The sequence below is a fragment of the Zootoca vivipara genome, chromosome Z (assembly GCF_963506605.1).
Source record: "Zootoca vivipara chromosome Z, rZooViv1.1, whole genome shotgun sequence".
NCBI classification, from domain to species: domain Eukaryota; kingdom Metazoa; phylum Chordata; class Lepidosauria; order Squamata; family Lacertidae; genus Zootoca; species Zootoca vivipara.
Genome location: NC_083294.1, coordinates 5,658 through 32,780, shown reverse-complemented (window position 1 = coordinate 32,780; position 27,123 = coordinate 5,658). Strand labels below are relative to the sequence as shown.

Sequence of the window (27,123 nt, the reverse complement as noted above, 5' to 3'; positions counted from 1 at the left end):
CATCTTGAATGAAGCTCCTTAAACAGGGTGAGACCGTCCAGGGGGGCCAGTGGGGCCGTCCTTCTGCATGCATTAACCTTTCGCCCTGACCCCGACCGTTGTGGACGTGTTTTTTTTTTTGCCTGACGCAGGAAGCCCGGCCCCCGTGGGCAAGCACCGCAGGATCGGTGCGCCGAAGTCCGAGTCCTCCCCAAAGGGGCAGGCGGGACGTCCTCTTGCAACACCTTCCCTTCGCCCAGAGGCCATCCAAAGGACTCCAGTGGGAAAGCCGCTCTCGTCGAATGACGCTCTCATACTGGGTAAGCCAGCGGTTCGGCAAGGCAACTGGGTGGATGGCGGCCAACAGATTGAGGTTGAATCCTGGCAAGGCAGAGGTACTGTTTGTGGGGGACAGGAGGCGGGCGGGTGTGGGGGACTCCCTGGTCCTGAACGGGGTAACTCTGCCCCTGAAGGACCAGGTGCCCAGCCTGGGAGTCATGCTGGACTCACAGCTGTCCATGGAGACGCAGGTCAATTCTGTGTCCATCTGGGACGCAGGATGAGTCCCTACCTGCCTGCGGACTGTCTCACCAGAGTGGTGCATGCTCTAGTTATCTCCCGCTTGGACTACTGCAATGCGCTCTACGTGGGGCTACCTTTGAAGGTGACCCGGAAACTACAACTAATCCAGAATGCGGCAGCTAGACTGGTGACTGGGAGCGGCCGCCGAGATCACATAACACCGGTCCTGAAAGACCTACATTGGCTCCCAGTACGTTTCCGAGCCCAATTCAAAGTGTTGGCGCTGACCTTTAAAGCCCTTAACGGCCTCGGTCCGGTATACCTGAAGGAGCGTCTCCACCCCCATCGTTAAAGACCTCCAAAGAAGGAGACTCCACCACACTCCTTGGCAGCAAATGCCACTGCCGAACAGCTCTTACTGTCAGGAAGTACTGAAGGAGCGTCTCCACCCCCATCGTTCTGCCCGGACACTGAGGTCCAGCGCCGAGGGCCTTCTGGCGGTTCCCTCGTTGCGAGAAGCCAAGTTACGGGGAACCAGGCGGAGGGCCTTCTCGGTGGTGGCACCCGCCCTGAGGAACGCCCTCCCACCAGAGGTCAAAGAGAACGACAATTACCAGACCTTTAGACCTTACCTTCCAAGTTCCGGACTGCAAAATCCGGGACCGGCAGCCGTGTGACACCGGAAGTTGCGTCGACGTCGCTTTGCCCTTCTATGGGCACCCAAAATGGCCGCCGCCGGCTTCAAACGTCGCTTGTACGCATGTCGGGAAGTGCGCCGACGCAACTTCCGGCGTCGCTCCGCCCATCTATGGGCGCCCAAAATGGCCGCCGGCGGCTTCAAACGTCGCTTGTACGCATGTCGGGAAGTGCGCCGACGCAACTTCCGGCGTCGCTCCGCCCATCTATGGGCGCCCAAAATGGCCGCCGGCGGCTTCAAACGTCGCTTGTACGCATGTCGGGAAGTGCGCCGACGCAACTTCCGGTGTCGCTCCGCCCATCTATGGGCACCCAAAATGGCCGCCGCCGCCGGAAGTCACGCCTATGCACTTCCGGACCTGCGTAGGTGCGGCTTTTGAAGCTGGCCGTTTTCGTGCCCATAGAAGGGCAAATCGGAAAGGGGAAAAAATGGCCGCCGGCAGGAGAAAATAACGGAGAAGAACGGGAGACGAAGTGATACGGGGGGGCCACCGGGGAAAGGTAAGTAAAAACGGGGGTTTCCCGGGGAAAACGGGCTACTTGGCAGCTATGCTTTAGACGGCATCTCAAAGCAGTCCTGTTTAGGGAAGCTTTTAATGTTTGATTTCTGTATTTTGTTGGAAGCCGACCAGATGGGCGGGGTATAAATAATAAATTATTATTATTATTATTATTATTATTATTATTATTATTATTATTCCAAATATGGCAGAATATAATATAACAATGGAAGGCTATATCGATCCAAATTTCGAACGCACAGCAGAGAGGCAAATAGTTTTTCCCACTTTTTAGGGGGGGGGCCTCCCCCTCCCGCCACAGAGTTTTGGACCCAATACGTGCGGAACGTCTGGAGCGCTTGACTCACCACCGGAGGTGGATAAGAGGAATAACAAATAAAGATGGGTTTGACTTGGTAGGGTCTCAGCTTATATCCTTTGTTAACAATATCCTTTGTTAACATCTCGGTCGCAGCAGCCACTATGGAGACATTATCTTAATCATAGAATCCTAGAGTTGGAAGAGACCCCAAGGGCCATCCAGTCCAACCCCCTGCCAAGCAGGAAACACCATCAAAGCATTCTGGACATATGCCTGTCAAGCCTCTGCTTAAAGACCTCCAAAGGAGGAGACTCCACCACACTCCTTGGCAGCAAATCCCACTGCCGAACAGCTCTTACTGTCAGGAAGTTCTTCCTAATCATAGAATCCTAGAGTTGGAAGAGACCCCAAGGGCCATCCAGTCCAACCCCCTGCCAAGCAGGAAACACCATCCAACCATTCTTGACATATGCCTGTCAAGCCTCTGCTTCAAGACCTCCAAAGGAGGAGACTCCACCACACTCCTTGGCAGCAAATCCCACTGCCGAACTGCTCTGACTGTCAGGAAGGTCTTCCTAATCATAGAATCATAGAGTTGGAAGAGACCACAAGGGCCATCCAGTCCAACCCCCTGCCAAGCAGGAAACACCATCCAAGCATTCTTGACATATGCCTGTCAAGCCTCTGCTTAAAGACCTCCAAAGGAGGAGACTCCGCCACACTCCTCGGCAGCCAATCCCACTGCCAAACAGCTCTCACTGTCAGGAAGTTCTTCCTAATGTTGAGGTGGAATCTTCTTTCTTGAAGTTTGAATCCATTGCTCCGTGTCTGCTTCTCTGGAGCAGCAGAAAACACCCTTTCTCCCTCCTCCATATGACATCCTTTCATGTATTTGAACATGGCTATCATATCACCCCTTAACCTTCTCTTCTCCAGGCTAAACATACCCAGCTCCCTAAGCTGTTCCTCATAAGGCATCGTTTCCAGGCCTTTGACCATTTTGGTTGCCCTCTTCTGGACACGTTCCAGCTTGTCAGGATCCTTCTTGAACTGTGGTGCCCAGAACTGGACACAGTACTCCAGGTGAGGTCTGACCAGAGCAGAATACAGTGGTCCTATTCCTTCCCTAGATCTAGATGCTATACTCCTCTTGATGCAGCCCAGAATTGCATTGGCTTTTTGAGCTGCTGCATCACACTGCTGACTCATGTCAAGTTTGTGGTCTACCAAGACTCCTAGATCCTTTTCACATGTACTGCTCTCAAGCCAGGTGTCCCCCATCCTGTATTTGTGCCTTTCATTTTTTAGTAGTACTTTACATTTCTCCTTGTTCAAATTCATCTTGTTTGCTTTGGCCCAGTTGTCTAATCTGTTAAGGTCATTTTGAGGTGTGATCCTGTCCTCTGGGGTATTAGCCACCCCTCCCAATTTGGTGTCGTCTGCAAACCTGCTCAGGATGCCCTCAAGCCCATCATCCAAGTCATTGATCAAGATGTTGAACAAGACTGGGCCCAAGACAGAACCCTGTGGTTCCTCCCACTAGTCACTTCTCTCCAGGATGAGGAGGAGCCATTGATGAGCACCCTTTGGGTGCTTTGATGGTGTTTCCTGCTTGGCAGGGGGTTGGACTGGATGTCCCTTGTGGTCTCTTCTGACTCTATGATTCTATGATTCAAACTACAAGAAAGAAGATTCCACCTAAACATTAGGAAGAACTTCCTGACGGTAAGAGCTGTTCGGCAGTGGGATTTGCTGCCAAGGAGTGTGGCGGAGTCTCCTTCTTTGGAGGTCTTTAAGCAGAGGCTTGACAGGCATATGTCCAGAATGCTTTGATGGTGTTTCCTGCTTGACAGGGGGTTGGACTGGATGGCCCTCGTGGTCTCTTCCAACTCTGGGATTCTATGATTAGGAAGAACTTCCTGACAGTAAGAGCTGTTCGGCAGTGGGATTTGCTACCAAGGAGTGTGGTGGAGTCTCCTCCTTTGGAGGTCTTTAAGCAGAGGCTTGACAGGCATATGTCAAGAATGCTTTGATGGTGTTTCCTGCTCGGCAGGGGGTTGGACTGGATGGCCCTCGTGGTCTCTTCCAACTCTGGGATTCTATGATTAGGAAGAACTTCCTGACAGTAAGAGCTGTTCGGCAGTGGGATTTGCTACCAAGGATTCTATGATGTGTTAAAGTTTGGAAGTTATTTTACTTATTATTTTACAAACGAAATGTGTGTTTCTTTTTTTTGTGTGTACGGATTTTAATATGAATTAATAGAGATTTTTTTTAAAAAAAAACCTATAAATAAAAAAATGCTGATGAAGAAAACAAAATCATAAAATTTTATTTAATAATAATAATAATAAATTTTTATTTATACCCCGCCCTCCCCAGTCAAAAACCGGGCTCAGGGCGGCTGACACCCACAGAATTGCAATAAAACATAACTTGATGAAGCTTCGGCCGTGCGTCGTCCAAGGAGGTTAACTGCTGTTTTCTTCCCCCCTTCCTTCCTTCCTTCCTTCCTTCCTTCCTTCCTTCCTTCCTTCCTCCTCTCTACAAACTTTTCCGCCTGTGCGTCTCTGCAGGGATGATTGTCGTATGTACGGCCGCGGGAATCGCAGCTCTGGTGGTCGCCGCCGTCTGCTGGTGCAGGTAGGCCCATGCGAAAAAAAACCTTTCCTTGGCAAAAGGCCAGCGGTTTTATTTAGCGCAGGCACCCCCAAACTTCGGCCCTCCAGATGTTTTGGACTACGATTCCCATCTTCCCCAACCACTGGTCCTGTTAGCTAGGGATCATGGGAGTTGTAGGCCAGGCATCCCCAAACTTTGGCCCTCCAGATGTTTTGGACTACGATTCCCATCTTCCCCAACCACTGGTCCTGTTAGCTAGGGATCATGGGAGTTGTAGGCCAGGCATCCCCAAACTTCGGCCCTCCGGATGTTTTGGACTACGATTCCCATCTTCCCCAACCACTGGTCCTGTTACCTAGGGATCATGGGAGTTGTAGGCCAGGCACCCCCAAACTTCGGCCCTCCAGATGTTTTAGACTACGATTCCCATCTTCCCCAACCACTGGTCCTGTTAGCTAGGGATCATGGGAGTTGTAGGCCAGGCATCCCCAAACTTCGGCCCTCCAGATGTTTTGGACTACGATTCCCATCTTCCCCAACCACTGGTCCTGTTAGCTAGGGATCATGGGAGTTGTAGGCCAGGCATCCCCAATCTTCGGCCCTCCAGATGTTTTGGACTACGATTCCCATCTTCCCCAACCACTGGTCCTCTTAGCTAGGGATCATGGGAGTTGTAGGCCAGGCACCCCCAAACTTCGGCCCTCCAGATGTTTTGGACTACGATTCCCATCTTCCCCAACCACTGGTCCTGTTAGCTAGGGATCATGGGAGTTGTAGGCCAGGCATCCCCAAACTTCGGCCCTCCAGATGTTTTAGACTACGATTCCCATCTTCCCCAACCACTGGTCCTGTTAGCTAGGGATCATGGGAGTTGTAGGCCAGGCATCCCCAAACTTCGGCCCTCCAGATGTTTTGGACTACGATTCCCATCTTCCCCAACCACTGGTCCTGTTAGCTAGGGATCATGGGAGTTGTAGGCCAGGCGTCCCCAAACTTCGGCCCTCCAGATGTTTTGGACTACGATTCCCATCTTCCCCAACCACTGGTCCTCTTAGCTAGGGATCATGGGAGTTGTAGGCCCGGCGTCCCCAAACTTCGGCCCTCCAGATGTTTTGGACTACGATTCCCATCTTCCCCAACCACTGGTCCTCTTAGCTAGGGATCATGGGAGTTGTAGGCCAGGCGTCCCCAAACTTCGGCCCTCCAGATGTTTTGGACTACGATTCCCATCTTCCCCAACCACTGGTCCTGTTAGCTAGGGATCATGGGAGTTGTAGGCCAGGCGTCCCCAAACTTCGGCCCTCCAGATGTTTTGGACTACGATTCCCATCTTCCCCAACCACTGGTCCTGTTAGCTAGGGATCATGGGAGTTGTAGGCCAGGCATCCCCAAACTTTGGCCCTCCAGATGTTTTGGACTACGATTCCCATCTTCCCCAACCACTGGTCCTGTTAGCTAGGGATCATGGGAGTTGTAGGCCAGGCATCCCCAAACTTCGGCCCTCCGGATGTTTTGGACTACGATTCCCATCTTCCCCAACCACTGGTCCTGTTACCTAGGGATCATGGGAGTTGTAGGCCAGGCACCCCCAAACTTCGGCCCTCCGGATGTTTTAGACTACGATTCCCATCTTCCCCAACCACTGGTCCTGTTAGCTAGGGATCATGGGAGTTGTAGGCCAGGCATCCCCAAACTTCGGCCCTCCAGATGTTTTGGACTACGATTCCCATCTTCCCCAACCACTGGTCCTGTTAGCTAGGGATCATGGGAGTTGTAGGCCAGGCATCCCCAATCTTCGGCCCTCCAGATGTTTTGGACTACGATTCCCATCTTCCCCAACCACTGGTCCTCTTAGCTAGGGATCATGGGAGTTGTAGGCCAGGCACCCCCAAACTTCGGCCCTCCAGATGTTTTGGACTACGATTCCCATCTTCCCCAACCACTGGTCCTGTTAGCTAGGGATCATGGGAGTTGTAGGCCAGGCATCCCCAAACTACGGCCCTCCAGATGTTTTGGACTACGATTCCCATCTTCCCCAACCACTGGTCCTGTTAGCTAGGGATCATGGGAGTTGTAGGCCAGGCATCCCCAAACTTCGGCCCTCCAGATGTTTTGGACTACGATTCCCATCTTCCCCAACCACTGGTCCTGTTAGCTAGGGATCATGGGAGTTGTAGGCCAGGCACCCCCAAACTTCGGCCCTCCAGATATTTTGGACTACAATTCCCAACATCTCTGACCACTGGTCCTGTTAGCTAGGGATCATGGGAGTTGTAGGCCAGGCATCCCCAAACTTCGGCCCTCCAGATGTTTTAGACTACGATTCCCATCTTCCCCAACCACTGGTCCTGTTAGCTAGGGATCATGGGAGTTGTAGGCCAGGCATCCCCAAACTTCGGCCCTCCAGATGTTTTGGACTACGATTCCCATCTTCCCCAACCACTGGTCCTGTTAGCTAGGGATCATGGGAGTTGTAGGCCAGGCGTCCCCAAACTTCGGCCCTCCAGATGTTTTGGACTACGATTCCCATCTTCCCCAACCACTGGTCCTCTTAGCTAGGGATCATGGGAGTTGTAGGCCCGGCGTCCCCAAACTTCGGCCCTCCAGATGTTTTGGACTACGATTCCCATCTTCCCCAACCACTGGTCCTCTTAGCTAGGGATCATGGGAGTTGTAGGCCAGGCGTCCCCAAACTTCGGCCCTCCAGATGTTTTGGACTACGATTCCCATCTTCCCCAACCACTGGTCCTGTTAGCTAGGGATCATGGGAGTTGTAGGCCAGGCGTCCCCAAACTTCGGCCCTCCAGATGTTTTGGACTACGATTCCCATCTTCCCCAACCACTGGTCCTGTTAGCTAGGGATCATGGGAGTTGTAGGCCAGGCATCCCCAAACTTTGGCCCTCCGGATGTTTTGGACTACGATTCCCATCTTCCCCAACCACTGGTCCTGTTAGCTAGGGATCATGGGAGTTGTAGGCCAGGCATCCCCAAACTTCGGCCCTCCGGATGTTTTGGACTACGATTCCCATCTTCCCCAACCACTGGTCCTGTTAGCTAGGGATCATGGGAGTTGTAGGCCAGGCACCCCCAAACTTCGGCCCTCCGGATGTTTTGGACTACGATTCCCATCTTCCCCAACCACTGGTCCTGTTAGCTAGGGATCATGGGAGTTGTAGGCCAGGCACCCCCAAACTTCGGCCCTCCGGATGTTTTGGACTACGATTCCCATCTTCCCCAACCACTGGTCCTGTTAGCTAGGGATCATGGGAGTTGTAGGCCAGGCACCCCCAAACTTCGGCCCTCCGGATGTTTTGGACTACGATTCCCATCTTCCCCAACCACTGGTCCTGTTACCTAGGGATCATGGGAGTTGTAGGCCAGGCACCCCCAAACTTCGGCCCTCCGGATGTTTTGGACTACGATTCCCATCTTCCCCAACCACTGGTCCTGTTACCTAGGGATCATGGGAGTTGTAGGCCAGGCACCCCCAAACTTCGGCCCTCCGGATGTTTTGGACTACGATTCCCATCTTCCCCAACCACTGGTCCTGTTAGCTAGGGATCATGGGAGTTGTAGGCCAGGCACCCCCAAACTTCGGCCCTCCGGATGTTTTGGACTACGATTCCCATCTTCCCCAACCACTGGTCCTGTTAGCTAGGGATCATGGGAGTTGTAGGCCAGGCACCCCCAAACTTCGGCCCTCCGGATGTTTTGGACTACGATTCCCATCTTCCCCAACCACTGGTCCTGTTAGCTAGGGATCATGGGAGTTGTAGGCCAGGCATCCCCAAACTTCGGCCCTCCAGATGTTTTGGACTACGATTCCCATCTTCCCCAACCACTGGTCCTGTTAGCTAGGGATCATGGGAGTTGTAGGCCAGGCGTCCCCAAACTTCGGCCCTCCAGATGTTTTGGACTACGATTCCCATCTTCCCCAACCACTGGTCCTCTTAGCTAGGGATCATGGGAGTTGTAGGCCAGGCGTCCCCAAACTTCGGCCCTCCAGATGTTTTGGACTACGATTCCCATCTTCCCCAACCACTGGTCCTCTTAGCTAGGGATCATGGGAGTTGTAGGCCAGGCACCCCCAAACTTCGGCCCTCCAGATGTTTTGGACTACGATTCCCATCTTCCCCAACCACTGGTCCTGTTAGCTAGGGATCATGGGAGTTGTAGGCCAGGCACCCCCAAACTTCGGCCCTCCAGATGTTTTGGACTACGATTCCCATCTTCCCCAACCACTGGTCCTGTTAGCTAGGGATCATGGGAGTTGTAGGCCAGGCGTCCCCAAACTTCGGCCCTCCAGATGTTTTGGACTACGATTCCCATCTTCCCCAACCACTGGTCCTGTTAGCTAGGGATCATGGGAGTTGTAGGCCAGGCGTCCCCAAACTTCGGCCCTCCAGATGTTTTGGACTACGCTTCCCATCTTCCCCAACCCCTGGTCCTGTTAGCTAGGGATCATGGGAGTTGTAGGCCAGGCACCCCCAAACTTCGGCCCTCCAGATGTTTTGGACTACGCTTCCCATCTTCCCCAACCCCTGGTCCTGTTAGCTAGGGATCATGGGAGTTGTAGGCCAGGCACCCCCAAACTTCGGCCCTCCAGATGTTTTGGACTACGCTTCCCATCTTCCCCAACCCCTGGTCCTGTTAGCTAGGGATCATGGGAGTTGTAGGCCAGGCACCCCCAAACTTCGGCCCTCCAGATGTTTTGGACTACGATTCCCATCTTCCCCAACCACTGGTCCTGTTAGCTAGGGATCATGGGAGTTGTAGGCCAGGCACCCCCAAACTTCGGCCCTCCAGATGTTTTGGACTACGATTCCCATCTTCCCCAACCACTGGTCCTGTTAGCTAGGGATCATGGGAGTTGTAGGCCAGGCGTCCCCAAACTTCGGCCCTCCAGATGTTTTGGACTACGATTCCCATCTTCCCCAACCACTGGTCCTGTTAGCTAGGGATCATGGGAGTTGTAGGCCAGGCGTCCCCAAACTTCGGCCCTCCAGATGTTTTGGACTACGATTCCCATCTTCCCCAACCACTGGTCCTGTTAGCTAGGGATCATGGGAGTTGTAGGCCAGGCACCCCCAAACTTCGGCCCTCCAGATGTTTTGGACTACGCTTCCCATCTTCCCCAACCCCTGGTCCTGTTAGCTAGGGATCATGGGAGTTGTAGGCCAGGCACCCCCAAACTTCGGCCCTCCAGATGTTTTGGACTACGCTTCCCATCTTCCCCAACCCCTGGTCCTGTTAGCTAGGGATCATGGGAGTTGTAGGCCAGGCACCCCCAAACTTCGGCCCTCCAGATGTTTTGGACTACGCTTCCCATCTTCCCCAACCCCTGGTCCTGTTAGCTAGGGATCATGGGAGTTGTAGGCCAGGCACCCCCAAACTTCGGCCCTCCAGATGTTTTGGACTACGATTCCCATCTTCCCCAACCACTGGTCCTGTTAGCTGGGGATCATGGGAGTTGTAGGCCAGGCATCCCCAAACTTCGGCCCTCCAGATGTTTTGGACTACGATTCCCATCTTCCCCAACCACTGGTCCTGTTAGCTGGGGATCATGGGAGTTGTAGGCCAGGCACCCCCAAACTTCGGCCCTCCAGATGTTTTGGACTACGATTCCCATCTTCCCCAACCACTGGTCCTGTTAGCTAGGGATCATGGGAGTTGTAGGCCAGGCACCCCCAAACTTCGGCCCTCCAGATGTTTTGGACTACGATTCTCATCTTCCCCAACCACTGGTCCTGTTAGCTAGGGATCATGGGAGTTGTAGGCCAGGCACCCCCAAACTTCGGCCCTCCAGATGTTTTGGACTACGATTCTCATCTTCCCCAACCACTGGTCCTGTTAGCTAGGGATCATGGGAGTTGTAGGCCAGGCACCCCCAAACTTCGGCCCTCCAGATGTTTTGGACTACGATTCCCATCTTCCCCAACCACTGGTCCTGTTAGCTAGGGATCATGGGAGTTGTAGGCCAGGCATCCCCAAACTTCGGCCCTCCAGATGTTTTGGACTACGATTCCCATCTTCCCCAACCACTGGTCCTGTTAGCTAGGGATCATGGGAGTTGTAGGCCAGGCACCCCCAAACTTCGGCCCTCCAGATGTTTTGGACTACGATTCCCATCTTCCCCAACCACTGGTCCTGTTAGCTAGGGATCATGGGAGTTGTAGGCCAGGCGTCCCCAAACTTCGGCCCTCCAGATGTTTTGGACTACGATTCCCATCTTCCCCAACCACTGGTCCTGTTAGCTAGGGATCATGGGAGTTGTAGGCCAGGCATCCCCAAACTGCGGCCCTCCAGATGTTTTGGCCTACAACTCCCACGATCCCTAGCTAGCAGGACCAGTGGTCGGGGATGATGGGAATCGTAGTCCAAAACATCTGGAGGGCCGAAGTTTGGGGATGCCTGGTTTATTGCGCTTACATCCCGCCATTTCCCCCACGGAGCTCGGCGGGTCTCTCCCTGTCTCCATTTAATCCAGGCATCCCCAAACTGCGGCCCTCCAGATGTTTTGGCCCACAACTCCCATGATCCCTAGCTAGCAGGACCGGCGGTCGGGGATGATGGGAATCGTAGTCCAAAACATCTGGAGGGCCAAAAGTTTGGAGAAGCCTGTTCTATTCCGAAGCTTTAATTCCAGGCACCCCCAAACTGCGGCCCTCCAGATGTTTTGGCCTACAACTCCCATGATCCCTAGCTAACAGGACCGGTGGTCGGGGATGATGGGAATCGTAGTCCGAAACATCTGGAGGGCCGAAGTTTGGGGGTGCCTGGTTTATTGCGCTTACATCCCGCCATTTCCCCCACGGAGCTCGGCGGGTCTCTCCCTGTCTCCATTTAATCCAGGCATCCCCAAACTGCGGCCCTCCAGATGTTTTGGCCCACAACTCCCATGATCCCTAGCTAGCAGGACCGGCGGTCGGGGATGATGGGAATCGTAGTCCAAAACATCTGGAGGGCCAAAAGTTTGGAGAAGCCTGTTCTATTCCGAAGCTTTAATTCCAGGCACCCCCAAACTGCGGCCCTCCAGATGTTTTGGCCCACAACTCCCATGATCCCTAGCTAACAGGACCAGCGGTCAGGGATGTTGGGAATCGTAGTCCAAAACATCTGGAGGGCCGAAATTTGGGGATGCCTGGGTTGGATCTTGCCAGCTCAAGTTCTACATCAGGCATCCCCAAACTGCGGCCCTCCAGATGTTTTGGCCTACAACTCCCATGATCCCTAGGTAAGAGGACCGGCGGTCGGGGATGATGGGAATCGTAGTCCAAAACATCTGGAGGGCCGAAGTTTGGGGATGCCTGGCCTAGGGCAGTGTTTCCCAACCAGTGTGCCTCCAGATGTTTTGGGACTACCACTCCCATGATCCCTAGCTAACAGGACCGGTGGTTGGGGATGATGGGAATTGTAGTCCAAAACATCTGGAGGGCCGAAGTTTGGGGATGCCTGGCCTAGGGCAGTATTTCCCAACCAGTGTGCCTCCAGATGTTTTGGGACTACAACTCCCATGATCCCTAGCTAACAGGACCGGCGGTCAGGGATGTTGGGAATTGTAGTCCAAAACATCTGGAGGGCCGAAGTTTGGGGATGCCTGGGTTGGATCTTGCCAGCTCAAGTTCTACATCAGGCATCCCCAAACTGCGGCCCTCCAGATGTTTTGGCCTACAACTCCCATGATCCCTAGCTAACAGGACCGGCGGTCGGGGATGATGGGAATCGTAGTCCAAAACATCTGGAGGGCCGAAGTTTGGGGATGCCTGGCCTAGGGCAGTGTTTCCCAACCAGTGTGCCTCCAGATGTTTTGGGACTACAACTCCCATGATCCCTAGCTAACAGGACCAGTGGTCAGGAATGATGGGAATTGTAGCAGGGTGGATTTGATTTAAATCAAACTGATTTAAATCACAATTTAAATCACGATTTAAATCACTAGTCGGCAAGGCTTGATTTAAATCATCGTTTTCTACATCAAGACTCATTCTTGCTAATTTAACTTTAATATGCTGGTAGATGGAGATTTTTAGAATCACAACTTTTCATATTAGTTTTTTTTAATCCCCAGTTTAACAGGCTAATCATTCATACTGTATTTTGCCAACTTGACTGTTGTACTTAGGAAGGAGAAAAATGACCATTACCTTGCTAAGAACCGCAGTAGGAGGTGGAAGGAGGAAGTCAATAGATTAGAAATAAGGATCATAAGTCAGAATTTTTGTTTTTGCAGTATTGTATTTTTTTGTGTTTTGTATTTTTTTGTGTTTTGTATTTCTTTGGTTGTGTTTTGTACCTTTGTATATTTTGTTTGTTCGGAAAAATCTTTAATAAATACATTTTTTTAAAAAAAAATCATTACTTTAATAATATTTTAAATACATTTTTTCAACTGAAACAATAAGATTGTTCTTCCTAAACATTAGGAAGAACTTCCTGACAGTATGAGCTGTTCGGCAGTCCAACCCCCTGCCAAGCAGGAAACACCATCCAAGCATTCCTGACAGATGGCTGTCAAGCCTCTGCTTCAAGACCTCCAAAGGAGGAGACTCCACCACACTCCTTGGCAGCAAATCCCACTGCCGAACAGCTCTTACTGTCAGGAAGTTCTTCCTAAGGTTTAGGTGGAATCTTCAAAGCAACAGGAGTCCTGTTGCTTAAACCAAGGTATATGAGAGCTGCCTGCAGGTATTCATAAGAGGGACAGTGGCACTTTGCGTGTGCTCAGAGGCTACTCCCCTTGCTCAGTGAAACACAATAGGATCCAGCCCCAGGGGATCCACATTCAGTCCTGCTTCCTTTCTGGGTGTGCATTTGGCAAGCCTTTAACTACGGCCTCCCTAAATTAAATTCATAGAATCCTAGAGTTGGAAGAGACCCCGAGGGCCATCCAGTCCAACCCCCTGCCAAGCAGGAAACACCATCAAAGCATTCTTGACATATGCCTGTCAAGCCTCCGCTTAAAGATCTCCAAAGGAGGAGACTCCACCACACTCCTTGGCAGCAAATCCCACTGCCGAACCGCTCTCACTGTCAGGAAGTTCTTCCTCATGTTGAGGTGGAATTTTCTTTCTTGTAGTTTGAATCCGTTGCTCCGTGTCCGCTTCTCTGGAGCAGCAGAAAACAACCTTTCTCCCTCCTCCACATGACACCCTTCCGTATATTTGAACATGGCTATCGTATCGCCCCTTCACCTTCTCTTCTCCACTGGTCCTGTTAGCCAGGGATCAGGGGAGTTGTAGGCCAAAACATCTGGAGGGCCGCAGTCTGGGGATGCCTGGCCTGATCCAGCGAGCTGCTGGCGTGTCTCATTCTTCCCTTGCTTTTTCTCCCCAGGCTGCAAAAGGAAATACGCCTCGCTCAGAAAGCCGACTACCCAGCTCAGAAACTCCCGGGCCCTCCGTCGTATGACAAGACCTCGGTAGGTCCTTGCCTCTTTTGCGCCCATTTTCCGGCTATGCGCTCAACACGATGCCCTTCGCTGTTTATAGGGAATGTTGGAGAAAAACCAAACACTTCTATGCCTAATTCCAGGCAATAATGAGTAGGGTGGGTCCTAAAAAACTTTTTTGGAAAATGTTTCCTCCCTCGATCTTCTATCAGGCGTACGGTATAAACATAGTCAAATTTCAAATTGGGGACAAATCGGTTCATATTTAGACCCTGCTCCTACAGACTGAAATTTGGCCTCGCTACGAGTGATGAAAACGTAGGAATTGGACTCATTTATTCTCAGTATGTTCAATTGTGAACTAATCAACAGCAATTTTAGGTTTTATGTAGAGCAATAAGAGTTGCCTACTCTTCTTTTCTGCAATATTTATTTATTTAAGAGAAAACATGTTGATAATTGACGTGAAAAACCAATGGTTTGGAACAAATGATATGGAACAATTAAGCAAACGTTGTACTAAACAAGTAAACATAAACATTAAACAAACACCACCCATATTATGTGTTGCATCAAAACATCACATTATACTTAATTAGTATAAATTGTACTAAATGCTTACATTTTGCGTAATTAATAAAATTATGCCTTATGCAATATTATACATTGTACTTGTACACCATATATGCTAAAAAAAATATGCTTTTATGCCTTACACTAAACCTCTATTTTGGTCATTAGTAATTAAGTAATTACTTAGGTATAAATTGTACTAAATGCTTACATTTTGCGTAGTTAATAAAATTATGCCTTATGCCATATTATACATTGTAGTTGTACGCCATATATGCTAAAAATATGCTTTTATGCCTTACACTAAACCTCTATTTTGGTAATTAGTAATTAAGTGATTACTTAGGTATAAATTGTACTAAATGCTTACATTTTGTGTAATTAATAAAATTATGCCTTATGCAATAATATACATTGTGCTTGTACACCATATATGCTAAAAAATAGGCTTTTATGCCTTACACTAAACCTCTATTTTGGTCATTAGTAATTAAGTAATTACTTAGGTATAAATTGTACTAAATGCTTACATTTTGCGTAATTAATAAAATTATGCCTTATGCAATATTATACATTGTACTTGTACGCCATATATGCTAAAAAAAATATGCTTTTATGCCTTACACTAAACCTCTATTTTGGTAATTAGTAATTAAGTAATTACTTAGGTATAAATTGTACTAAATGCTTACCTTTTGTGTAATTAATAAAGTTATGCCTTATGCAATATTATACATTGTACTTGTACACCATATATGCTAAAAAAAATATGCTTTTATGCCTTACACTAAACCTCTATTTTGGGCATTAGTAATTAAGTAATTACTTAGGTATAAATTGTACTAAATGCTTACATTTTGCGTAGTTAATAAAGTTATGCCTTATGCAATATTATACATTGTACTTGTACACCATATATGCTAAAAAAATAGGCTTTTATGCCTTACACTAAACCTCTATTTTGGTAATTAGTAATTAAGTAATTACTTAGGTATAAATTGTACTAAATGCTTACCTTTTGCGTAGTTAATAAAGTTATGCCTTATGCAATATTATACATTGTACTTGTACACCATATATGCTAAAAATATGCTTTTATGCCTTACACTAAACCTCTATTTTGGTAATTAGTAATTAAGTAATTACTTAGGTATAAATTGTACTAAATGCTTACCTTTTGCGTAGTTAATAAAGTTATGCCTTATGCAATATTATACATTGTACTTGTACACCATATATGCTAAAAATATGCTTTTATGCCTTACACTAAACCTCTATTTTGGTAATTAGTAATTAAGTAATTACTTAGGTATAAATTGTACTAAATGCTTACCTTTTGCGTAGTTAATAAAGTTATGCCTTATGCAATATTATACATTGTACTTGTACACCATATATGCTAAAAATATGCTTTTATGCCTTACACTAAACCTCTATTTTGGTAATTAGTAATTAAGTAATTAAGTAATGCCTACGTTTTCATCACTCGCCGCGAGGCCAAATTTCCATCTGTAGGAGCGGGGTCTAAATATGAACCGATTTGTCCCCAATTTGAAATTTGACTATGTTTATACCGTACGCCTGATATAAGATCGAGGGAGGAAAAGTTTCCCAAAAAAAGTTTTTTAGGACCCACCCTAATAATGAGCCCCAGTTACCCACCCATGGCAGAAGGTTACCTTTGCATCTCTGTATCGTATCCTGTTCTGGCCTCACAACCTTCCAAATACATCTCTGCTAGCAGTTAATACAATTGCTCCGGGGGCATAAGGATTACGTCCCTTAGGGAGGGGCCTGCCCTTTGCTTAAATTTTTTTTTTCCAATTTAATTTCAATTTATTTTTTATACCCCGCCCATCTGGCCGGGTTCCCCCAGCCACTCTGGGCGGCTTCCAGCAAAACACTAAAATACAGAAATCCCTTTGTGAGCAGCTTCCCCGAACTCGGCTCCTTCTCAACGGGAAGTACTTCGCCGGGCTGTGACGATTTCCGCATGCTCTTTTTTCTTTCCAAACTCGCTGCAACAGCCCAACTTGCCCTGCCGTGTACACTGTGTCTGTTTTTCTCTCCCCCCAAAGCCTGGCGACAAGAAATTGGCGCAGAGTGCCCAGATGTACCACTACCAACACCAGAAACAACAGATGCTCTCCATGGAGAAGTGAGTAGCGCCTTTTTCTCCCCATGTTTTTAGAATCCTAGAGTTGGGAGAGACCCCGAGGGCCATCCAGTCCAACCCCCTGCCAAGCAGGAAACACCATCAAAGCATTCTTGACATATGTCTGTCAAGCCTCTGCTTCAAGACCTCCAAAGAAGGAGACTCCACCACACTCCTTGGCAGCAAATCCCACTGCCGAACAGCTCTTACTGTCAGGAAGTTCTTCCTACTCATAGAATCAAAGAGTTGGAAGAGACCACAAGGGCCATCCAGTCCAACCCCCTGCCAAGCAGGAAACACCATCAAAGCATTCTTGACATATGGCTGTCAAGCCTCTGCTTAAAGACCTCCCAAGAAGGAGACTCCACCACACTCCTTGGCAGCAAATCCCACTGCCGAACAGCTCTTACTGTCAGGAAGTTCTTTCTAATGTTGAGGTGGAATCATAGAGAATCATAGAGTCATAGAGTTGGAAGAGACCACAAGGGCCATCCAGTCCAACCCCCTGCCGAGCAGGAAACGCCATCCAAGCATTCTGGACATATGCCTGTCAAGCCTCTGCTTAAAGACCTCCAAGGAAGGAGACTCTACCACACTCCTTGGCAGCAAATCCCACTGCCGAACAGCTCTTACTGTCAGGAAGTTCTTCCTAATGTTTAGTCTCTTCTTGAAGCCACCTAAGCCAGTGAGCCCCCATGGTATCTTGTGGCAGTGAGTTGCATCGTTTGCTTGAACCTGCTGCCTGTCAACTTAATTGGATGATCCTCAATTCTAGTATTGCAAGGCGGGGGAATCATAGAATCGTAGAGTTGGAAGAGACCCCAAGGGCCATCCAGTCCAACCCCCTGCCGAGCAGGAAACACCATCCAAGCATTCTTGGCAGATGCCTGTAAAGCCTCTGCTTCAAGACCTCCAAAGAAGGAGACTCCACCACACTCCTTGGCAGCAAATTCCACTGCCCAACAGCTCCTACTGTCAGGAAGTTCTTCCTGATGTTGAGGTGGAATCTTCTTTCTTGTAGTTTGAATCCATTGCTCTGTGTCCGCTTCTCTGGAGCAGCAGAAAACAACCTTTCTCCCTCCTCCATATGACATCCTTTTATATATTTGAACATGGCTATCATATCACCCCTTAACCTTCTCTTCTCCAGGCTAAACATACCCAGCTCCCTAAGCCGTTCCTCATAAGGCATCATTTCCAGGCCTTTGGCCATTTTGGTTGCCCTCTTCTGGACACGTTCCAGCTTATCAGTATCCTTCTTGAACTGTGGTGCCCAGAACTGGACACAGTACTCCAGGTGAGGTCTGACCAGAGCAGAATACAGTGGTCCTATTACTTCCCTTGATCTAGATGATATACTCCTATTGATGCAGCCCAGAATTGCATTGGCTTTTTGAGCTGCTGCATCACACTGCTGACTCAGGTCAAGTTTGTGGTCTACCAAGACAGTGGTAACCTAGTTTTTAAAGTACTGTATTGGCCAGGCTTATAGACTCACTTTCCCCCCAAATCCCGACCGTGGACAGTCAAAATGGGGCTTATATTCGCAACCTTATGGTGTGCAGTTAGGAGTGCGGGGCAAACAGCCCCAGGAGTGTGGCAAAGCCCCGTGCGCCACGCTGGCACCCAGCCATCTTCACTTTGTCGCAATTTCGAACACACCTTAAATAAATATAGAGGAGGGTGAAAGGTTGTTTTCTGCTGCTCCAGAGAAGCGGACACGGAGCAATGGATTCAAACTACAAGAAAGTATTAGGAAGAACTTCCTGACAGTAAGAGCTGTTCGGCAGTGGAATTTGCTGCCAAGGAGTGTGGTGGAGTCTCCTTCTTTGGAGGTCTTTAAGCAGAGGCTTGACAGGCATCTGTCAGGAATGCTTTGATGGCGTTTCCTGCTTGGCAGGGGGTTGGACTGGATGGCCCTTGGGGTCTCTTCCGACTCTATGATTCTATGATTCTATGAATTTAATTTAGGGAGGCCATAGTTAAAGGCTTGCCAAATGCACACCCAGAAAGGAAGCAGGACTGAATGTGGATCCCCTGGGGCTGGATCCTATTGTGTTTCACTGAGCAAGGGGAGTAGCCTCTGAGCACACGCAAAGTGCCACTGTCCCTCTTATGAATACCTGCAGGCAGCTCTCATATACCTTGGTTTAAGCAACAAGACTCCTGTTGCTTTGAAGATTCCACCTCAACATTAGGAAGAACTTCCTGACAGTAAGAGCTGTTCGGCAGTGGGATTTGCTGCCGGGGAGTGTGGTGGAGTCTCCTTCCTTGGAGTTCTTTAAGCAGAGGCTCGACAGCGATATGTCAAGAATGCTTTGATGGTGTTTCCTGCTTGGCAGGGGGTTGGACTGGATGGCCCTCGGGGTCTCTTCCAACTCTAGGATTCTATGAAATTGATGGAAGGTCAATTGCCAAGCGCAGTCTTCTGTGTTCAGAGGCAGGGTACCTTTGAGTCCCGGGTGCCAAGGTGTCAAGGGCAGAGGGTAGCAGTCTCACTTTATTACCCGCATGCTAATCCTTATCCTGGGTGGCTCCCGTTAGAAGTGAAACACTGGGCCGCGTGCCCTGTGGGTCTGACCCAGCAAGGCCATCTTTATGGTGCCGAGTTCCCCCAACACGCCTAGCCAAGTTTCAGAAAGGTGTCACATCCTGGTGCCAGAGTTCTGCAGGTGCCTCAGCTTGGAAATGCAGCTTTTGATACTCCAGGGGTTCAACACAGGGTTGTTTTTTTATTATAATAATAAATTATTATTATTATCATCATTATTATTATTATTTATTTATTCATTTATTTATACCCCGCCCATCTGGCTGGGTTTCCCCAGCCACTCTGGGCGGCTTCCAACAGAAGAATAAAACGCAATAATCTATTAAATTATTGGCAGGGGGGTTGGACTGGATGGCCCTTGTGGTCTCTTCCAACTCTAGGATTCTATGATTCTATGAAACTACAAGAAAGAAGATTCCACCTCAACATTAGGAAGAACTTCCTGACAGTCAGAGCTGTTCGGCAGTGGGATTTGCTGCCAAGGAGTGTGGTGGAGTCTCCTTCTTTGGAGGTCTTTAAGCAGAGGCTTGACAGGCATCTGTCAGGAATGCTTTGATGGTGTTTCCTGCTCGGCAGGGGGTTGGACTGGATGGCCCTTGGGGTCTCTTCCAACTCTAGGATTCTATGATTCTAAACATTAAAAGCCTCCCTGAACTTCAGGGCTGCCTTCAGATGCCTTCTGAAAGTCTGGTAGCTGTTTTCCTCTTTGACATCTGGTGGGAGGGAGTTCCACAGGGCAGGCGCCACCACCGAGAAGGCCCTCCGCCTGGTTCCCTGCAACTTGGCTTCTCGCAACGAGGGAACCGCCAGAAGGCCCTCGGCGCTGGACCTCAGTGTCCGGGCAGAACGATGGGGGTGGAGACGCTCCTTCAGTACTTCCTGACAGTAAGAGCTGTTCGGCAGTGGGATTTGCTGCCAAGGAGTGTGGTGGAGTCTCCTTCTTTGGAGGTCTTTAACGATGGGGGTGGAGACGCTCCTTCAGGTATACTGGGCCGAGGCCGTTTAGGGCTTTCAAGGTCAGCACCAACACTTTGAATTGGGCTCGGAAACGTACTGGGAGCCAATGTAGATCTTTCAAGACCAGTGTTATGTGGTCTCAGCGGCCGCTTCCATTCACCAGTCTAGTTGCCACATTCTGGATTAGTTGTAGTTTCCGGGTCACCTTCAAGGGTAGCCCCACGAAGAGCGCATTGCAGTAGTCCAAGCGGGAGATAACTAGAGCATGCACCACTCTGGCGAGACAGTCTGCAGGCAGGTGGGGTCTCATCCTGCGTACCAGATGGAGCTGCCCTGGACACCGAATTGACATTTTGGCTCTCTGTGTGTGGAGTCATAGAATCATAGGACTGCGTCAGAAGGCACCCACAGGGGTCCTCTAGCCCAACTCTGTGGGTAGAGCGGGTTGGGTGTTCTGAACGGGCGAATTCTGCTCTGGTCAGACCTCACCTGGAGTACTGTGTCCAGTTCTGGGCACCACAGTTCAAGAAGGATCCTGACAAGCTGGAACGTGTCCAGAAGAGGGCAACCAAAATGGTCCAAGGCCTGGAAACGATGCCTTATGAGGAACGGCTTAGGGAGCTGGGTATGTTTAGCCTGGAGAAGAGAAGGTGAAGGGGTGATATGATAGCCATGTTCAAATATATAAAAGGATGTCATATGGAGGAGGGAGAAAGATTGTTTTCTGCTGCTCCAGAGAAGCGGACACGGAGCAATGGATTCAAACTTCAAGAAAGAAGATTCCACCTAACTTCCTGACAGTAAGAGCTGTTCGGCAGTGGGATTTGCTGCCAAGGAGTGTGGTGGAGTTTCCTTCTTTGGAGGTCTTTAAGCAGAGGCTTGACAGCCATCTGTCAGGAATGCTTTGATGGTGTTTCCTGCTTGGCAGGGGGTTGGACTGGATGACCCTTGTGGTCTCTTCCAACTCTACGATTCTATGATTCTATGAATTTAATTTAGGGAGGCCATAGTTAAAGGCTTGCCAAATGCACACCCAGAAAGGAAGCAGGACTGAATGTGGATCCCCCTGGGGCTGGATCCTATTGTGTTTCACTGAGCAAGGGGAGTAGCCTCTGAGCACACGCAAAGTGCCACTGTCCCTCTTTTCTGAATACCTGCAGGCAGCTCTCATATACCTTGGTTTAAGCAACAGGACTCCTGTTGCTTTGAAGATTCCACCTAAACCTTAGGAAGAACATCCTGACAGTAAGAGCTGTTCGGCAGTGGAATTTGCTGCCAAGGCGTGTGGTGGAGTCTCCTTCTTTGGAGGTCTTTAAGCAGAGGCTTGACCGCCATCTGTCAAGAATGCTTTGATGGTGTTTCCTGCTTGGCGGGGGGTTGGACTAGATGGCCCTTGTGGTCTCTTCCAACTCTACGATTCTATGATTAGGAAGAACTTCCTGATAGTAAGAGCTGTTCGGCAGTGGGATTTGCTGCCAAGGAGTGTGGTGGAGTCTCCTTCTTTGGAGGCCTTTAAGCAGAGGCTTGACAGCCATCTGTCAGGAATGCTTTGATGGTGTTTCCTGCTTGGCAGGGGGTTGGACTAGATGGCCCTTGTGGTCTCTTCCAACTCTATGATTCTATGATTCTATGATTCTAACTCCAGCCTGACGTGCAGGGATGCCGGTTAACATGGGAATTAAAGGAAAAGGTAAAGGGACCCCTGACCATTAGGTCCAGTCATGACCGACTCCTGACAGTGAGAGCTCTTCCGCAGTGGGATTTGCTGCCAAGGAGTGTGGTGGAGTCTCCTTCTTTGGAGGTCTTTAAGCAGAGGCTTGACCGCCATCTGTCAGGAATGCTTTGATGGTGTTTCCTGCTTGGCAGGGGGTTGGACTGGATGGCCCTTGTGATCTCTTCCAACTCTACGATTCTATGATTAGGAAGAACTTCCTGACAGTAAGAGCTGTTTGGCAGTGGGATTTGCTGCCAAGGAGTGTGGTGGAGTTTCCTCCTTTGGAGGTCTTTAAGCAGAGGCTTGACCGCCATCTGTCCGGAATGCTTTGATGGTGTTTCCTGCTTGGCAGGGGGTTGGACTGGATGGCCCTTGGGGTCTCTTCCAACTCTATGATTCTATGAAAGGCAGCCCGCCCTGCCAACATCTCACCCTCCTCCCCCCCCCCATCCATTAGGACTAAAGAGGAGGCCAAAGGTCCGGAATCTGCATCTTCGGACGAAGAAAACGAAGACGGGGACTTCACCGTCTACGAGTGTCCAGGCCTTGCTCCCGTAAGTGTTTCCTCTTCCGCGCGCCCTTGGCCCCCGGGTCAGAGTTGGTCTCACTCGGCGTGCTTCTTGAAAACAAAAGTTCTCCTTGTTTGATTGAAGCAAAATTTAAAAAATTCCTTCCGTAGCACCTTCAAGACCAGGCATCCCCAAACTCCGGCCCTCCAGATGTTTTGGACTACAATTCCCATCATCCCGGACCGCTGGTCCTGCTAGCTAGGGATCATGGGAGTTGTAGGCCAAAGCATCTGGAGGGCCGCAGTTTGGGGATGCCTGTTAAAGACCAACTAAGTCAGGCATCCCCAAACTTCGGCCCTCCAGATGTTTTGGACTACAATTCCCATCGTCCCTGACCACTGGTCCTGCTAGCGAGGGATCATGGGAGTTGTAGGCCAAAGCATCTGGAGGGCCGCAGTTTGGGGATGCCTGTTAAAGACCAACTAAGTCAGGCATCCCCAAACTTCGGCCCTCCAGATGTTTTGGACTACAATTCCCATCACCGCTGACCACTGGTCCTGCTAGCTAGGGATCATGGGAGTTGTAGGCCAAAGCATCTGGAGGGCCGCAGTTTGGGGAGGCCTGTTAAAGACCAACTAAGTTAGGCATCCCCAAACTTCGGCCCTCCAGATGTTTTGGACTACAATTCCCATCATCCCCGACCGCTGGTCCTGCTAGCTAGGGATCATGGGAGTTGTAGGCCAAAACATCTGGAGGGCCGCAGTTTGGGGGTGCCTGTTAAAGACCAACTAAGTCAGGCATCCCCAAACTCCGGCCCTCCAGATGTTTTGGACTACAATTCCCATCATCCCCGACCACTGGTCCTGCTAGCTAGGGATCATGGGAGTTGTAGGCCAAAGCATCTGGAGGGCCGCAGTTTGGGAATGCCTGTTAAAGACCAACTAAGTCAGGCATCCCCAAACTTCGGCCCTCCAGATGTTTTGGACTACGATTCCCATCTTCCCCGACCACTGGTCCTGCTAGCTAGGGATCATGGGAGTTGTAGGCCAAAGCATCTGGAGGGCCGCAGTTTGGGGGTGCCTGTTAAAGACCAACTAAGTCAGGCATCCCCAAACTTCGGCCCTCCAGATGTTTTGGACTACAATTCCCATCACCGCTGACCACTGGTCCTGCTAGCTAGGGATCATGGGAGTTGTAGGCCAAAGCATCTGGAGGGCCGCAGTTTGGGGATGCCTGTTAAAGACCAACTAAGTCAGGCATCCCCAAACTTCGGCCCTCCAGATGTTTTGGACTACAATTCCCATCATCCCTGACCACTGGTCCTGCTAGCGAGGGATCATGGGAGTTGTAGGCCAAAGCATCTGGAGGGCCGCAGTTTGGGGATGCCTGAACTAAGTGTTGCACACTTCTTCAGATACACTTGAAACAGAAGCAACCAGACCCTTATATATATACTAGTGTCATTAAGCCCGTGTAGAAAACGGGCGCTAGAAAAGTCTGGGCACTCTGCAGGCGCTCAGAGGTGTCGCTGCCCGGCAATGAGTTCCGGAGCGAGCACCGCTCCCGCTGCTGGGAGAAGGGGGTAGGGAGGCGAGACAAAGGGAAAGCCAGCCTCCGAAGGGGGCAGAATGAGGCCTGAGGAAGGTTTCCGAGCTGCCCGGGGGCCGAGGGAGGCAAGCGGCCTGTTTCCCCCTCCCACTACAATTCCCATCATCCCTGACCACTGGTCCTGCTAGCTAGGGATCATGGGAGTTGTAGGCCAAAACATCTGGAGGGCCGCAGTTTGGGGGTGCCTGTTAAAGACCAACTAAGTCAGGCATCCCCAAACTCCGGCCCTCCAGATGTTTTGGACTACAATTCCCATCATCCCTGACCGCTGGTCCTGCTAGCTAGGGATCATGGGAGTTGTAGGCCAAAACATCTGGAGGGCCGCAGTTTGGGGATGCCTGAACTAAGTGTTGCACACTTCTTCAGATACACTTGAAACAGAAGCAACCAGACCCTTATATAAATATATATATATATACTAGTGTCATTAAGCCCGTGTAGAAAACGGGCGCTAGAAAAGTCTGGGCACTCTGCAGGCGCTCAGAGGTGTCGCTGCCCGGCAATGAGTTCCGGAGCGAGCACCGCTCCCGCCGCTGGGAGAAGGGGGTAGGGAGGCGAGACAAAGGGAAAGCCAGCCTCCGAAGGGGGCAGAAGGGGGCCTGAGGAAGGTTTCCGAGCTGCCCGGGGGCCGAGGGAGGCAAGCGGCCTGTTCCCCCCTCCCGCCCTCAGACCACGGCGGGCAGTTCAGCCGCCAGAGAGGCTCTTAGGAGGCGCCTCCGCCTCCCGCTCAGGAAGCGGAGGCGCCCGCCGCGCGACCCACCGCGCGGGCGAGGCAAAGAATAAAAAATGGCGGCTGGCGGCCGCAGGGAAACGGTCCAGTCTCTGCGTCCAATCCCTGTGTCCCCGGGACACACGCGCATTAGCGCGAAAACGGGACGCGGGGACAACTTGGACTTTATTATATAGGATACAGGGGGCGGTGGGGGTGGGTGGGAATGGGTGGTGGGCTGATGGGAGTGGTAAACCTGTCGATGGCTGTTAACGACTGCAGATGGCTGTTAACGGTCTCCTTCTTTGGAGGTCTTGAAGCAGAGGCAATGACAGCCATCTGTCAAGAATGCTTTGACGGTGTTTCCTGCTCGGCAAGGGGGTTGGACTGGATGGCCCTTGGGGTCTCTTCCAACGCTACGATTCTATGATTCTAATAGTATAACCACCTAAACATTAGGAAGAACTTCCTGACAGTCAGAGCTGTTCGGCAGTGGGATTTGCTGCCAAGGAGTGTGGTGGAGCCTCCTTCTTTGGAGGCCTTTAAGCAGAGGCTTGACAGCCATATGTCAAGAATGCTTTGACGGTGTTTCCTGCTCAGCAGGGGGGGTTGGACTGGATGGCCCTTGGGGGTCCCTTCCAACTCTGAGGTGCTAAAGAAATCTTGATCATACAGTTGCGTGTTCTTACAGCTGAACAGTGTAGGGCAGGCATCCCCAAACTTCGGCCCTCCTCCAGATGTTTCGGACTACGATTCCCATCATCCCCGACCGCCGGTCCTGCTAGCTAGGGATCATGGGAGTTGTAGTCCCGAAACATCTGGAGGCACACTGGTTGGGAAACACTGCCCTAGGCCAGGCATCCCCAAACTTCGGCCCTCCAGATGTTTTGGACTACAATTCCCATCATCCTTGACCACTGGTCCTGCTAGCTAGGGATCGTGGGAGTTGTCGGCCAAAACATCTGGAGGGCCGCAGTTTGGGGATGCCTGGATTAAATGGAGACAGGGAGAGAGACCCGCCGAGCTCCGTGGAGAAAATGGCGGGATGCAAACGCAATAAACCAGGCATCCCCAAACTTCGGCCCTCCAGATGTTTTGGACTACGATTCCCATCTTCCCCGACCGCCGGTCCTGCTAGCTAGGGATCGTGGGAGTTGTAGTCCCAAAACATCTGGAGGCACACTGGTTGGGAAACACTGCCCTAGGCCAGGCATCCCCAAACTTCGGCCCTCCAGATGTTTTGGACTACGATTCCCATCTTCCCCAACCGCCGGTCCTGTTAGCTAGGGATCATGGGAGTTGTAGTTCCAAAACATCTGGAGGCACACTGGTTGGGAAACACTGCCCTACACCAGACACCCCCAAACCTTGGCCCTCCAGATGTTTTGGACTACGATTCCCATCTTCCCCGACCACTGGTCCTGCTAGCTAGGGATCATGGGAGTTGTGGGCCAAAACATCTGGAGGGCCGCAGTTTGGGGATGCCTGGATTAAATGGAGACAGGCAGAGAGACCCGCCGAGCTCCGTGGAGAAAATGGCGGGATGCAAACGCAATAAACCAGGCACCCCCAAACTTCGGCCCTCCTCCAGATGTTTTGGACTACGATTCCCATCTTCCCCGACCGCCGGTCCTGCTAGCTAGGGATCCTGGGAGTTGTCGGCCCAAACATCTGGAGGGCCGCAGTTTGGGGATGCCTGGTGTAGGGCAGTAGATTTTTAAAAGGAAATGCCAAAAAAAAAAACTGGGCGTTGGGGGAGAAAGTGACTAAAAATCCCTTAATTTTGGCTGCTTTTCGCATCTTCTCCCTTCTCTTTCCGCCTGCACCGCCCGGGACCCGACGCAGACGGGCGAAATGGAAGTGAAGAACCCTCTCTTTGACGACGCCTCGCTGCGTTCCCCGCCCACCGATTCGCACCCGTGACCAAGCATGTTGTGGACCGCCTCTGCCCAGCCTTGGGTGCGGGAACCTCCCAAAGTGCCGGCATCCTCACTACCTAAAGAAAGACTCTCCTTTGCAGCGCCTCCCGAACCGGCATCTCCCCTCCCCACGCCAACAAATGACTCTCTGAAATAAATGCACACGATTGGCCGCTGGGGAGGGCGGGCGGGTGGGTGGGCGGGGCTTCGCTCCCCAGCTCTTCATTGCTTCCACTGCGACCCCCTAACTCATAGCTGTCAAGTAGCCCGTTTTTCCCCGGGAAAACCCCGTTTTTATTTACCTTTCCCCGGTGGCCCCCCGTCTCACTTCGTCTCCCGTTTTCCCCCGTTATTTTCTCCTGCCGGCAGCCATATTTTTCCCCCTTTCCGATTTGCCC

General features: G+C 50.7%; 1 protein-coding gene across 3 annotated transcripts in view; it reads left to right on the top strand.

The window, feature by feature from the left end:
• Positions 1-26,915, top strand: part of NPDC1 (neural proliferation, differentiation and control 1) — a 63,810-nt gene extending 36,895 nt beyond the window's left edge. For 2 of the 3 annotated variants that reach the window (XM_060270240.1, XM_060270242.1), the window contains 6 exons: positions 132-299; positions 4,596-4,662; positions 13,976-14,060; positions 16,682-16,761; positions 22,438-22,534; positions 26,652-26,915. In XM_060270240.1, coding sequence (XP_060126223.1) covers positions 132-299; positions 4,596-4,662; positions 13,976-14,060; positions 16,682-16,761; positions 22,438-22,534; positions 26,652-26,729 — 575 coding nt within the window. In that variant the 3' untranslated portion in view covers positions 26,730-26,915. The remainder of the gene's footprint in view (positions 1-131; positions 300-4,595; positions 4,663-13,975; positions 14,061-16,681; positions 16,762-22,437; positions 22,535-26,651) is intronic. The other variant, XM_060270241.1, reaches the window with a different exon arrangement.
• Positions 26,916-27,123: the final 208 nt, after the last annotated feature.